The following is a 16,579-nucleotide window of genomic DNA, read 5'->3' on the forward strand; positions in this document are numbered from 1 at the left end:
TTAATATAAATAATATAATTAATAAAATTTTAATTATTTAAAATAAAAATTTAACATATATTAAGTTATATTTAATAAATTTTAATAGTGTTTTTAAATTTTATATAAAAATATTAAAGTAATATAATGCATAAAAATTTCTATAAGTGTATAATTCTCTTTTTAATATTTATGAAATATTAAGTATATATTAAAAAATAAATATATTAAAATATAAAACACATAGCTACCAAGTTAGTTCAATTAATTTTGATTTTAAAGATTTTTTTATGATGTTTTGAGTTTAATTTTCAATATTAAAAATTAAAAAAAGGATATTTTATTAAATAATTGAACTGGCTAGGTCATACCGGTTCAATGGTTCAACCGCTAGCTCTATCGAATCACGATGGGTCACTTTCTTATTTGATGCAATTAAAAACTTGGATCGGTTTAAGAGTCAGTTCACAGGTTCAATCAGCTGGTCTTAAATATAATAATGAGAAAGTAAATCAAGTTAGGATATGAGTACCTTTCAACCATTTCTATAGGCTTTGACATTAACTCTAACTGAAGTAGGAGTTGATGTTAAGATAGAACATGAAGTCTAGACAGCGTAGGATTCCTTTGGAGGCTAGGACTGTGTGGCGAGTATTTTGGGAAACCTTATCATAGTATGATTGCCTGAGTTACTCGGAATAACTCAAGGCTTACGTCCAAACTATGAGGGATAGCTCGACCCTATGTTCGAGCTACGCGGGATTGCTTGGACCATTTCTAAACCGCATGACCCTGATTTCATAAATCAGTTATTCGGATGCTCATCTATAAATTTTTAGTAAATTTCAATTATGTGTATGAATAGAAATGTGAAAGTTGAATTAAATATGGACTATAAATAATTAAATTTATTAAAAAAATTCGTAATTAAAATTTTAAAATATATATAATAAATAAATAAATAAATATTTAATTAGTAATAAAGTAATATTATAATTATATTAAGGATATTTTTATTCGTTTAAAAGTTTATATCTCATTCGTGCATTTATATATATTATATGTTATATATATTATAGATTATAGATAAATAGATGTGGGTAGATAGCAATATTAGCCAACCAAAACCATATTTGTCAGTTTTCTGCAGAAAATTCATAAGGTGAACTAACAAGTGGACCAATATGATTCAGAGTTTTTCTTATCTAAACATGGTGTCCTATCGCCTACCATAAGACGAAGCCAAGTCAGGCTGCAGCTACCTGTATAAATTGCTAGAACCAGACCTCGTTTCTCATCCAGACTCGTAACAAAAATTTCCTTTGTTCAAGATTTACGAATCTAATTATGGAGAACTTCAACTGCTTCATTTTGGCCTTCTTTGTTGCCTTGTCATTTTCAGGCATGGATGTTGGCTTAGCAGCTCGTCATCTCTTGCAATTGTCTCCATTGCCTTCAGTGCCGAACTTGCCAACACCTGTACTGCCACCAATGCCAGCCAGCCCTACTCTCCCACAGCCAACCTTGCCAACCTTGCCAACTGTTCAAACTTCTCTGCCTCCTCTTCCTAGCTTGCCCATTGTCCCCACCATCCCAATGGTCACTTTGCCTCCTTTACCCAGCATTCCCTTGATTCCCACTATCCCAACGATAATTCCATCCATCCCATTCCTTTCTCCACCACCTGGAAACTAGTCCATCCCAACGATAATTCCATCCATCCCATTCCTTTCTCCACCACCTGGAAACTAGTCCATCTCTGGGGAGTCGATTTAAATTACTCAGTTCGTTTGTTTCTGGTTTAGTTCATCTGTTTAAGCATCGTTAATTATTTGTATGGTTTGATGATTGGATTGCCATTTTACATTTGTACTTGGAGACGACACTATGTGGACTTACTTATCTTCACTTCTTTCATATTGTCCTTTCCTATTTTCTTTTTCAAATTTCAATGCAATCATGCTTTCCATTTAATTGGCACTAAAGACCATCTGAAAAACTTAATTTGAACGTGATTATAATTTCTGCAATACTAACTATCAGAATGTTTGAGAACGTAAGAAATCATCTCTTTAGTCTATAAAGCCTGTGGTCTATAATTGAACATGAGTGTGATGCAGTGGAAGAATAATTGTTCTTGTTATTGTAGTAGAAGAAAGAGACCAAATTGCCATAATCCTTACAGAGATAAGGATGGCTGTATGTTATTAGAAAATTCAACAATTAATGTATTATGAATTAGTACGATAAATATTCTTTAGCCATTATAATCTAATTAATTATAATCTCTAAAGTGTGGCTACTAGTTGGAGTATAGTGATTTAATTTGTTGTTCAAACTCACTAAAATTCTTTGAATTCATTGAGATTCTCAGATGAAAAAAACCAGAAAAAGGTTCACTGAAATTCTTCCTTCCTTTCTTTTCCTTGATTTTATAGAACAATCAATAGAAGTGCATTAAGGACCCCTTTCTTAGCAGTGTGATTAGTGTTATATTATTGGACACAGTTTGTGCTTAGAATCTGAATTGTTCAGAAATACTTGGAAGAAAATTAAAGCATTATTTAGCTTTCTGTTCCTTTGAAAATCATGCAGCAGTTCGCATATACTGTATCACGCTTGAAGCTAGTTAAACAAAAGTATTGTCACGACCCAAAATTATGAACTGTGATCGGCGCATAATTTAAATATTCTTAAATCATACAAGTCTTAGCAGAGTATCTTGAATGAATATATTGTCACTTACTAATCCCAAAAAATAGACAAAATCCAAATAAACAAAATGCTGAATAAACATAATAAATATCCCATAAGTAAACTGTGGAGTCTCTATAGATTTTAAATAAAAACTTAAACTGTTCAATAAACTAAACTAATTATTAGCCTGAGGCAGCAGTTCGCATATACTGTATCACGCTTGAAGCTAGTTAAACAAAAGTATTGTCACGACCCAAAATTATGAACTGTGATCGGCGCATAATTTAAGTATTCTTAAATCATATAAGTCTTAGCAGAGTATCTTGAATGAATATATTGTCACTTACTAATCCCAAAAAATAGACAAAATCTAAATAAACAAAATGTTTAATAAACATAATAAATATCCCATAAGTAAACTGCGGAGTCTCTATAGATTTTAAATAAAAACTTAAATTGTTCAATAAACTAAACTAATTATTAGCCTGAGGAAACATGAATTCGGGCATACCATAAAAACAAATCAAAGATTGTCCTTCTCCAGAAAATGGATTGAATATTTGTATCAGTTACAGAATTTTACTGATCTGAAACAGATAACAGACAGAGAAAATGTGATTTGAGCTAATGCTTGGTGAATGATAATTATAGCACACAACGAAATAGAAACAGGCAGACGCTTAATTCATTTCACAATAAATTTCAATCTAAATAAATCATGTTCATGCTATCAAACATTAATAAAATAATTTTATAAAACATATATATAAAAGAAATTTATTCAATAAAAATTTTATGGTACCCCACATCACCAAAGGCCAGATGGTAAGTGCGCTACCAGATATTAGATACTTTCCTCCTCTTTCATAGATATCAATGCATATGATACTAATGCAAACCATAAACTGCAATGATGCATGACTCGACAATGCAATCTAATACCGTGATAGTCCATATGGTGGGCCCCGATAACAAAAACAGATACTGGGCAGAGGTACCAATTCAAAACAGAAAATCAATTTGTACAAATCAATCAAAATTAACGAAAAATTTCAGATAGCAAATAATAACTGATAGTGCAATTCCAATAGTTTATTTCAATAATTTCAGAGAGTCAATAAGATCAAATCAATCTCAAATAAATTCAGTGTAACACATCAGTAAATTTTATGGTCAGATATCATTTAATATAAAGACACTAAAAGCCTGTTCTCGGAATCCTAATTGCTCTAATGCAGAGATAATTGACAAAATCAATTATTTAGTCAAAATCAGAATAAAATTCAATAATAAAATAAAACTCTAGAAAATCACATGTAAAAATAATTGTTGAAATACTGATTTAAAATTTCATTTAATAATAAATTTAATGCTAAGAAATTTTAAAAAGGACTAAAATTGTGCCATGTACTATAATTACCACTCACTTGGAACCTTCAAAATAATAGCTAAATTCAATAAAAGAGAGATAATTTCAGCTAACAGAATGAATATTTGAATCTCTTACATACCCAAAATATAAAAGAAAAATATCAAATAATAATAAAATAAAATAACTTTAATATATATATACATACACGCAGGGATGTATTCGGTGGACGTGGACGTGGATGAACAGGGGACAATGACGTCCCTGCGTGTGTGTCTATATATATATATATATATATATATATATATATATATATATATATATAATCTAAATTCAAGGTATAATCTAAATTCAAGGTTACTATTAATCATGATCAACCCAATTCAATATCAATGGTCAAAGAGAAAATAAATTTCTAGAGTAGTTGTAACAAATCAAGGAAAGAAAATAAAATCAAATTGACCAATTATTGAACAAAGAATGTGAATTTTTACCTTGAAAACAGAATCAAAGGTGATGAATAGAGAAATAAGAATTTATGAATTCTCTGCGCACATCAGATTATAAATTATAAATTATATATATATATATATAACAATAAATAAACGATGATGAAAATACCTGTTGAGAGTATTTAGTAGAAAAAAAGAGGTGATAAATAGGCTTGAGAGCAAAGTTTAGCAGAAAGAGATGATTAGGGTATATATATATTTCAAGAGTTTTATTAGGTGTAGAATGGGATAAGAGTTATTATTGAATTGGGTTGTTCAGATTACAAATATATATTTAATTTCAAAAATAATATATATATCTAAAAATAAATAAGCAGGCCATCCAATAAAATATATATATATATATATATATATATATATATATATTTTATAAATATATTAAATTATTCTTAGCTAATTAAAATAAAATAATAATAAGTAATAAATATATATGGGTTTCCACATACTTCCTCCCTTATTCAAATTCGGTTCCCGAATTTGAATAAACAAAATTCTTACCTGAAGAATCAAATAAGTGAGGATATTTGGCTCGCATTTCAGATTCTGCCTCCCATGTGGCCTCACTACTTGAGTGATTATGCCACAAGATTTTGACCAAAGTCACTTTCTTAGACCGGAGTTTCCTAATTTGTCGATCTAAAATCTTTACTGGTTGCTCCTCATATGACATATCATCCCTAAATTGCATGGTTTGATGTTGTAAAACATGAGATGGATCTGTTACATCCTAAGCATAGAAATATAGAAAATTGGATGTACATGTGTAAAACTAGGTGGAAGGGCTAAACGGTAAGCAACTGCTCCAATTCTCTCCAAAATTTCAAATGGACCAATTCTGCCTTAGCCTGTTGACAGGTCAAACATTTAGCAACAAAGTCTACAACATCCCTCTTCATGCCACCCCACTAATAATGCTCCCATAAATCACGGTACATCTTAGTTGAACCTGGGTGTACTGTGTAAGCAGAATGGTGTGCCTCCTCCATGATTTCTCTTCTCAACTCATAAACATTGGGGACACAAAGTCTAGTGCCATAACGAAGAACTCTATCATCATTTAACATGAACCCTTAAGCTTGGCCTTGATGAATAGTATCTATAATCTCACACAACTACGAATCCCTCTTCTGAGCAGCCTTAATTCAAGGAATCAAGTTAGGCCTAACTCGAAAATGTGCTAAGAATGATCTAGTTATGATTTCAAACTCTGCTCCCTGATCTAGCAACTCATGTAATTCACCAATCAGAGGCCTCATTTTGGTAGATATATGGGCTAAACTACCAGAAGACTTTTTGCTTAGAGCATCAGCCACCACATTAGCTTTTCCAGGGTGATACTGTATGGTGCAATCATAATCCTTCAGCAATTCTACCCATCTCCTTTGCCTTAGATTAAGATCACGTTGGTTAAAGATGTATTTGAAACTTTTGTGGTCAGTGAAGATTTCAAAAGTCTCACCATACAGATAGTGCCTCCAGATTTTCAAAGTAAAAATTACTGCAGCCATTTCCAAATCATGATTTGGATAATTCTGCTCGTGGCTTTTCAACTGACGAGAAGCATATGCAATAACCCATCCATGCTGCATCAAAACACATCCTAAACCAATCCTAGAAGCATCACAATACACTACATAACCCCCCTGATCCAGACGGAAGGGCTAACACTGGTGCTGTAGTTAAACGAGTCTTAAGCTCCTGAAAACTTTTTTTCACAAGCCTCAGACCATTGAAATTTCACATTCTGCTGTGTCAACTTAGTTAAAGGTGCTGCAATATGAGAGAAGTCTTGAACAAACTGTCTATAATACCCCGCTAAACCAAAGAAACTACGAATCTCTGACACAGTTGTGGGTCTAGGCCAATGAAGCACTGCCTCAACTTTCTTCTTATCAACGCACACCCCTTCCTTAGATACTGTATGGCCTATGAAAGCCACACTATCTAACCAGAACTCAAATTTTGAGAACTTGGCATATAGCTTGTGTTCACGTAAGGTCTGAAGGACAATTCTCAAAAGCTGCTCATGCTCCTTTTTACTCTTTGAGTACACTAGAATGTCATCGATGAATACTATAACAAATTGATCTAAGAAAGGCTTGAAAACTCTATTCATGAGATCCATAAAAGTGGCTGGAGCATTGGTAAGACCAAAAGACATTACAAGAAATTCATAGTGTCCATACCTAGTCCTAAAGGCCGTTTTGAGTATGTTTTCTTTCTTGACCCTCAATTGATGATACCCGGATCGAAGATCAATCTTGGAAAAATACATTGCACCTTGAAGTTGGTCAAACAGGTCATTTATACGTGGAAGAGGATACTTATTACGCACAGTCACCTTATTCAATTGCCTATAATCAATGCACATTCTCAAAGACCCATCCTTCTTCCGTACAAATAACACAGGAGCACCCCATGGAGAAACACTAAGGCGAATAAACCCCTTATCTAGCAGGTCCTATAGCTGCTCCTTCAACTCCTTAAGTTTTGCGGGTGCCATACGATAAGGTGGCATAGATATGGGCTTAGTTCCAGGAACTAAGTCCATACCAAACTCTACCTCTCACTCCAGGGGTAAACCTGATAAATCTTCTAGAAACACATCAGGAAACTCCTTAACCACTGTAACATTCTTCAAACCTGCACCTTCTACTTGAACATCTCTAACATAAGCTAGATACCCCTTACACCTCTTTCGCAATAATGATCTAACACTCACTACTGAGATAAGATTACTAGAGGCTATACTACGATCTCCTTGAAATTGAAATTCTGTCTCCTCAGGAATTTCAAAGAACACAACTTTATTATGATAATCCAATGAAATGTGATAAGTGGCTAACCAGTCCATGCCTAAAATCACATTAAACTCAAACATATCTAAAGAAACAAGATCTACAACTAAGTCCCTATCTCCAATGTGAACTATACATCCCCTATACACCATATCAGTGTCTATTGCATTACCCATAGGTGTTGATACAGATAAAGGATACTCTAACAAAGTAGGCATTGTACTAAATCTCATGGAAAAGTATGGAGAAAGAAACGAATGATTGTGCCCACTTAGCCATAGGCGTCTGTTCAGATGTCTGATTAATAGTTTGAAGTGGTACCTCCCCTATTGGATAAAGGTTTGCACCATTAAGACCCTTGACCCTAGCTCTCCTCCTACGTTTAACAGACCCAGACACCTATTCATTTTAATAGATAAGCAGTAAATCAGAAAATGTGAGCCAAATTAAGACAAGTGAAAAACTATGAAGGACGCAGATATCTAAAGCAATGATAAAATGAAAAGACGTTAAGGATCCTATGCTTCGTAAGTTTACTAGACCTAAACCTGGCTCTGATACCAACTTTGTCATGGCCCAAAATTATGAACCGTGACCGGTGCATAATTTAAGTATTCTTAAATCATGCAAGCCTTATCTGAGTATCTTGAATAAATATATTGTCACTTACTAATCCCAAAAAATAGACAAAATCCAAATAAATAAATGCTGAATAAATATCATAAATATCCCATAAGTAAACTGCAGAGTCTCTACAGATTTTAAATAAAAACTTAAACTGTTCAATAAACTAAACTAATTATTAACTCGAGGAAACATGAATTCGGGCATACCATGAGAACAAATCAAAGATTGTCCTTCTTCAGAAGATGGACTGAATATTTGAATCAGTTATAGAATTCTACTGATCTGAAACAGATAACAGACAGAGAAAACGTGATTTGAGCTAATGCTCAGTGAATGATAATCATAGCACACAACGAAATAGGAACAGGCAGACGCTTGATTAATTTCACAATAAATTTCAATTTAAATAAATCATGCTCATGCTATCAAACATTAATAAAATAATTTCATAAAACATATATATAAAAGAAATTCATTCAATAAAAATTTTATGGTACAGTGCACTAGGGTGATGATACCCCACATCACCAAAGGCCAGATGGTAAGCGCGCTACTAGATATTAGATACCTTCCTCCTCCTTCACAGATATCAATGCATAAGATACTAATGCAAACCATAAACTGCAATGATGTATGACTCGACAATGCAACATAATATCGTGATAGTCCACACGGTGGGGCCAGATAACAAAAACAGATACTGGGCACATGTACCAATTTAAAATAGAAAATCAATTTGTACAAATCAATCAAAATCAACAAAAAAATTTCATATAGCAAATAATAACTAATAGTGCAATTCCAATAGTTTATTTCAATAATTTCAGAGAGTCAATAAGATCAAATCAATCTCAAATAAATTTAGTGTAGCACATCAGTAAATTTTATAGTTAGATATCATTCAATATAAAGACACTAAAGGCTTGTTCTCGAAATCCTAATTGCTCTAATGCAGAGATAATTGACAAAGTCAATTATTTAGTCAAAATCGGAATAAAATTCAATAATAAAATAAAACTATAGAAAATCACATGTAAAAATAATTATTGAAATACTAATTTAAAATTTCATTTAATAACAAATTTAATGCCAAGAAATTTTAAAAGGGACTAAAATTGTGCCATGTACTATAATTACCACTCACCTGGAACCTCTAAAACAATAGCTAGATTCAATAAAAGAGAGACAATTTCAGCTGACAGAATGAATATTTGAATCTCTTACATACCCAAAATATAAAAGAAAAATATCAAATAATAATAAAATAAAATAACTTTAATATATATAATCTAAATTCAAGGTTACTATTAATCATGATCAACCCAATTCAATATCAATGGTCAAAGAGAAAATAAATTTCTAGAGTAGTTGTAATAAATCAAGGAAAGAAAATAAAATCAAATTCACCAATTATTGAACAAAGAATGATAATTTTTACCTTGAAAACAGAATCGAAGGTGATGAATAGAGAAATAAGAATTTATGAATTCTCTACGCACATCAGATTATAAATTATAAATTTTATATATTTATATATATACATATATAACAATAAATAAACGATGATGAAAATACTTGTTGAGAGTATTTAGTAGAAAAAAAGAGGTGATAAACAGGCTTGAGAGCAAAGTTTAGCAGAGAGAGATGATTAGGGTATATATATATTTCAAGAGTTCTATTAGGTATAGAATGTGATAAGAGTTATTATTGAACTGGATTGTTCAGATTGCAGATATATATTTAATTTCAAAAATAATATATATATTTAAAAATAAATAAGCAAGTCATCTAATAATATATATATATATATATATATATATATATATATATATATATTTTATAAATATATACAATTATTGTTAGCTAATTAAAATAAAATAATAATAAATAATAAATATATATGGGTTTCCACAAGTATCAACCATGGGTATTATTTTGACAATATCTATGCAGTATAAGTTTGCAACTGATCTTTGTTGGATGTTTTGCAGTTATGGAATATATTCAAAAGCTTTGAATAACTACAGAATAGAAGAAATGTTTTTCAAGAGACTGATGATCATGAAGACATAGGAAATCCATATCATATTACTGATCACAGACTAAGAAAACAAGAATACAATGCCTAATAGAAAACTATTAGAGCAAGTAAAGATCTATGTGACATATGGTTCCACATGGAGACGGAGCAAAGAGAAAGGAGCTTCTAGTATATGGCAGATTAAAGCACATCATGTTTGTCACATACTAGGGAACACAAATCCTGCGCCTAGTTTCCAGGTGGTGGGGAGAGGAATGGGATAAGGGGAATTGTAGTAGGGATTGTGGGGATGGAAGGCATGCCTGGCAGCGGGTGCAAGGAGACCTTGGGGACAGTAGGCATGATTGGCGGGCTAGGAAGTGGTGGCAATGTGGGCTTAGGCAATGATGGTTGAGTGGTTGGAAAAGTTGGTAATGTGGGTTGTGGCAATGTTAGCAAAGAAGGCAATGGCGATAATGTTGGCTTAGGCAAGGATGGCACAGTAGGGTTTGGCAAATTTGGCAGTGAAGGCAGAGGCGGCATTTGCTGAAGATGGCAAGCTGCTATAGCATCATTGATGCTTGAAAATGACAAAGCAACAAGTAAAGCAAGGATAACACAGTTCAAAGAGGCCATTGTTGAGTGAATATTTTGATTCTTGTGAAGTTTGTTGATTTTGAGCAAAGAAGATCTTGAATGAGGGAAAACGAAGTATAACAATGGGCTTATATAGGGCTTAGATTACGTGACGTGGTTGGGGAAACTGTGACACTTTGATATCTTGTTAATTCAACTTAGGACTAGAAGATAAGTGGCTTTCATTGACAAAATATCGCCAATAACAAAGTAAAGAATGAGTTTGTTTATGTTTGGTGTTCCTCCTTTAAAACTCGATGTTAGATTGCCCTCCAATTGTAATTCATGTTGATATCCATATTCTTTGACTTGCTTACATATGCTATGATAATAGGAATATTTAGCCAACCAGAACTATAGTTGTCAATTTTCTATGTTGAAAATTGATAAAAAGGTGAACTAACAAGCAACTCAATATGATGTGTTTTTTCTCCAATAAACACGGTGTCCATATCACCTACCATGAGGCCAAGCTAAGTTTTTAAGGCAGCAACAACTACATATATATATATATATATATATATATATATATATATATATATTGCTAGAACCAAACCTTGTTTCTTCTTAACAAAAACTCCCTTTTGTTCAATTTAACAATGGCCTCATTCATCGGCTTCATTTTGTTCTTTGTCGCCTTGTCATTTTCATGTTGTAGAAACCCAAATTATTGTAGAAACCCTAGATGCCATTTAGCCATAATCCATCACGCCAAATTATCAAGAAATTAAACAGGATGCGGAAGCATACCTGAATCCATGATACTAATAAAATTTTGTGATCTTGTGGTTCTAGGTCTTCCAAATTGATATGCACGAAGAATTCTATCTTTTCTAATGATAGGATGTCAAAAAAATCGTGCCTATAATTTGGAACCATAACCCTTTTATATCTGGATATATTTTCCCTATTTCTAATTTAGCCCATCATAAAATTAGAAACTATATATAGAGTATCTATACATTTAAACTCATACTTTATGACATAATTTAGGCCCATCTTAATTTTAACCAAATTAGATCACTTTTACTATTAGGGCCAAGCTTTTTATGATAGACATAACATACAATTATTGTTAATCTTAATATATATATATATATATATATATATATATATATATATTACTTTATAATTGTATGTCATAGTATAACCTTATGAACTCAAAATTTTACTATCATGATTCAAAGGCATTTCTAAGCAATCTCATCCATCAATTATGCCAACATAGAACTAAGGCAACTTTCGTTATACATGTCGTAACTAAGTCCATCCCTAATCATGTATATTAACATAATCAAATGACATAGATCAAGTATGGATGTGTAGCATGAAAATTACATGCAATGTGATCTGAACATGTCTATTTTCAACTGGTCCACTTTAAACCTTATTGAGATCAAACCATACTAAAATCAAAGTATGAATAACTGAAAGAAATTTTATTTCTGCAGAAAATATCCTTAATATATCCATAAACTAAAAACTGAAAATGTGTCTATAATAGAAAAGAAAAAATACAAACTCCCACTAAAACTGAATATCCTCAAAAGACATGATGCCCATATAGTAGTATGCTGTTTCGCTATTTTTGCAACCACCACAAGTGCAAGGATCGCTAACAAGTAATAAAGTGATGAGTAGAGTATCATTCCCACGAGGAATTTTGTTTAGCAAGTACCAATCTACACAGAAATTTTGACTGTCTAGGCTATCGAATACTTAGGGAATGAAGTTTGTTAACTTTAAACACTAGAATGGTAAACTTAAAATAAAATGATTTATTTGAAACAATTCTGAAATTAAGATTTCACACTTGAATCTTACTAGGGATGTTATCTAACTTATTTACTGGATTGAGGGTTGTTTTCCTTGATGGAAATCAGTCCTAAGCTATCCTAAATCCTCTCTCGAGGCATCTAGGGTGTATTCTAATTAACTCAAACCCTACTTTCGTGGCGATTAAATTAATTAAAATCCCTTAGGATTTTTGATCGATTTTGAAGTTCCACAAAGGTATCAGCCTATGTCTAGGTCAGAATTGCTAGGTTCAAGACCTTGATTTTCTAATGTTAATCTTCACCTTTCAGTCCTTCAATTAACATCTACAATCATGGCTAAGTGGGTACCAGCACATAACATGCATTAAGATCACAAGATATTAAATTAAGCAACGAATCTCAAATCCAATAAATAAAACTCAGCGTTCATCTATAATAATAATTACAAGAGCTACTCTCCCAAATCCAGAATAAGAAAACAACTCACTCATGGTGAGTTCAGCAAACATCATGATAAAAGGTAAAAACGATAAAAATAAAATTGTGCAGAAGAAATAAAATAATAAAAATTTGTCTAGGAAGATGAAACGAAGGAACCGAAGAGAGTTTGCAGCTTTGATCTTGTAGAGCTTCAGCTGGAAAACTTCTTTTGGTGCTGATGTAGAGCCCGACGACAGCAGCCTTCAGCAGCAGTCCCGACGATAGTGATAGACCTCCCATTTTCCTGGTGTTTTCTTTTCTATTTATATTGGTTGCTCTAGGGTTAAGTCATTTTTTGAGTCCAAAAGGCTTTAGGAGTCTCGTTTTAATCCGAAAATAGGAGGGGAATTTGAGTTATAAAACTGGCTGCAGCATAGTACACGGCCCGTGTGTCACTACACGGGTCCCGACGTGTAGGGCCGTGTAACTTGCTGGAGGAGAATCGCAGAATCTTGCATTAGCACAAAGAGTTACACTGGTTTACGCCAATTACACGGGCCTGGTTACACGGGCCGTGTACTATTGTTCCCATAAGGTTCTTCAAGCTATTTCCCGGCAGAGACTTACACGGGTCTCTGCAGATTACACAGTTCTACTTACACGACCCGTGTACTTGTGTTTCTCCATTAATTCACTTGGCTTTCTTCTGGCAGAGAGTTACACGGATCTGGGGCTTGGTTTACACGGCCCGTGTGCTTTGTATCAGCAGCAATTCTCTGTCTCTTGGCCTCTCCAAGCTTTTCTTTGCACTCCCATACTCTGGGGCTTCACTCAAACACCTGAAATGATGCAGAAAACATGGAATTAAGGGCTTGACAATAGAAATTATAAAAAAACTAATGAAATCAACTACTATACATGGAAATACTTGTCTAAATGCTATGAAATAATATACAAATGTGCTTAAAAACATCTATACAATTCAAGTGTATCAAATACCCTCAAACTCAAACTTTTTCTTGTCCTCAAGCAAAGTAAAATTCTGTTTTAAAATACATTTCAGGGGATACTTAGGAGTATAACCAATAATTTAATAAGCATAGAATTGAACTCCTCCAACCTCCATTCCAATTTCCCTCTTCAAAGGCATAAGGGTTCTAATAGCTGCCTGTTTAGAACTTCACCTCCTTTCATGGTGTTTCGATTAATCATTCCTCTATACAAGACCATTAATAAGCCACAAATAACCTGTTTTATCGGGATAGATTTGAGAAACACTAACTCCCCCAAACTTGCCTCTTTTGTGAGTAATTGTGGAGAAGTAATTCAATTCCAACTCCATAGGTATATCTCAATTTTCTATCTACACTATTATAGCATGCACTTTTCAAAAGATCAAAAGGTCTTTAAAAAGGGTTGTAATGGGGCTAGGGGATAATGACTTGGTTGCCAATGAAAGGTTTTTATGGAATGCAAATATGAGGGTAGCATGTATGCATAAAGCACTGATTTTGTATGGAGAGGAAGGGCTTTTGGCTTTTTACAGTGCCAAGCATGCTTCCATGATACTTATATTGGGACTTCTTTCCTTTTCTCATTTTTTTTTTCTTTCTTTTTATGTCCCTTTTGTCCTCTCCCCCAAACTCATTTCTTTTGCTGGTTTGGAAAGGTAAGTTTTTCTTTGATTTCAATTACACACTTGCACTCTTTCTTGAGTTCTACATCCTCTCTTCATTTTCCTTATGCATATTGCTTTCTCAAAAAGGTATGGTAGGTGTTTAGACTAAGGGCTAGGTAAATAACATGGGTAATCAATAAATTCTAAGGGATAAACATAGGCTTCAAGTTGGCTACAAGGGATATACATTTTAATTAGAGATGACTAAGGCTTAGTGAGGCTATATCAAAGAATGCCTTAATCATTTCTTCATCAAGCATATGCTAGGATTTCGCCTTCATAGGTCCAAGAGATATGTTCTAGAGCTAGTGAGGCATTTTTAGGATTGCTTGTATTTCAAAAATTGTTCTCTTAATTTTACAAGTTCAATGTGATAAATTAATAGTTATGAAGAGGTTTAACTAGTTTAGTTCCATTAAAGAGATTAGTTTCTTCACAAGCAACATGTTAGAATCCCTTTTTACCTATCTAGATACATTCATTCCTCTATCCCGTGGAGTCCAATTATTAGCTTACTAGAATTTGGTTATAGTGCTACGTTTCAAAATTTTTCAAAAATTTTCAAAAATTTTGATACATAAGAATAATGTAGCTGAATTTAAACAATGTAATGATGTGCAAATGTAATGATATGCAATGCACTTGTATCCCTCCCAAACTCAAATCATACATTGTCCTCAATGTTAAAATAATATGCAAAAGTAGAGAAAATGTACGAAGATTATAAGGAAGCATATTATTTATTAAGCATGGAAAACTTTTGGACATAAAGCAAATAAAAGAGACCTATGATTGCAGTTTAGGACTTAGGCATGTAAGATATTACAATAAAGATCCTATCCTATAGTCCTAGGTCTAAAAGGCCTCTAATGATGATGATGGTGATGCTAGTGATGCTAGTTCCTCTTCCTCCTCATCTAGCTTGTCCATTAGCATATCCAATTTGTTGTGGGCTTCCTGGAGGCTGTCCTCGATAGCTCACATCCTATTATTGATTGTAGTCTCCATGCACTGTAGGTATGTGAGTACCGGGTCTATAGGTGGTGGTGTGTATGGAGGCACTCGAGCGAGGGACTCCTGAAACATTAGCTCTTGGCCTTCTTCTTGAGGTTGCGAAGTTTCACTGAGTCCCTCCCACGCTTCGTCTCTCTAAGGTATGGTCTTTCCTTCAGCATCTAGTAGGTAGCATGTGTTGCCCATCTTCTTACATATCCCCATGGATATGCAGATAGTTTCGTTGATTCTTGACATTCTAATGACAAAGCAAAGCTTGTGACGTCCTAGAACGAAGTCGAAGTGGAGGGCAATGGTTGTGACAAGGCCACCAGACTATTGACAGAGGCGTCGGAGATGGTTGCATAAAAAGAAGCCGGTGCTGCAGCATTGCCCGGTTACCATGCACCATAAAAAGAATAGTTCACCGGCATTTACCACGCCAAGGCTGTCGCCACGACCCATGATGATGTGGGCTGTGAATCGATGCATGTAGCGCAGGGCTGGACTAGTGATGCCCGTAGATTTGGATTTGCTGGAGTTATACGGCTCTGAGTTCGAGGTAATGGAACTCCAAAAGTTAAAGTTGTTATAAAGCATGCAGTTCCTGGGAATTTCTTGGTGGCCGGCGCTGTCAAAGCCAAAGATGGTGTTGAACTCATCAATGTTCATCACCCGGTCGACACCAACGAGATGCAATTCAATCCTGCCCCTGTCCTCCCTGTCGGTAAGCCATAATGTGGCCTTGAAGCTGCTTAAAAATTCCAGCGTGGTGTCCTTGTACGCTGGGAATTGGAGTTGGGCGAACCTTGTCCACCCGATGCTGTCAAGTAGCCCATTGATTTCATCTTGCAGCCCGATTTGCTCCAAAAGAGGAAAATCCATGTATTTTATGGAGCTTATTTTTTGGGCATGAAGCTGGGTGCACATTGCCTTGTGAGCATCATCACGAAATCCCTAATGAATAGAGATTTCGGGTTGTGGGGCGGGTTGTGGCTGTAATTGCGGTTGTGGTGGAGGATGGGCTTGTTGGGATGGTTTGGGAGTGGCTACCCTTGTTCTTGGGCGTTAG

At 33.9% G+C, this 16,579-nt stretch overlaps 2 protein-coding genes across 2 annotated transcripts; one reads left to right on the top strand and one right to left on the bottom strand.

Moving 5' to 3' along the window:
• Positions 1-1,326: 1,326 nt before the first annotated feature.
• LOC110637912 (protein PELPK1) lies at positions 1,327-1,674 on the top strand. The gene has a single exon (XM_021788295.2). The coding sequence runs from the start codon at positions 1,327-1,329 to the stop codon at positions 1,672-1,674; it is 348 nt and encodes a 115-aa protein (XP_021643987.2).
• An 8,577-nt stretch (positions 1,675-10,251) lies between these two features.
• On the bottom strand, positions 10,252-10,638 carry LOC110637913 (protein PELPK1-like). The gene has a single exon (XM_021788296.2). It carries the CDS (start codon positions 10,636-10,638, stop codon positions 10,252-10,254), a length of 387 nt encoding a protein of 128 aa, XP_021643988.2.
• Positions 10,639-16,579: the final 5,941 nt, after the last annotated feature.

This window comes from Hevea brasiliensis, chromosome 8 (genome assembly GCF_030052815.1).
Source record: "Hevea brasiliensis isolate MT/VB/25A 57/8 chromosome 8, ASM3005281v1, whole genome shotgun sequence".
Classification (NCBI taxonomy): domain Eukaryota; kingdom Viridiplantae; phylum Streptophyta; class Magnoliopsida; order Malpighiales; family Euphorbiaceae; genus Hevea; species Hevea brasiliensis.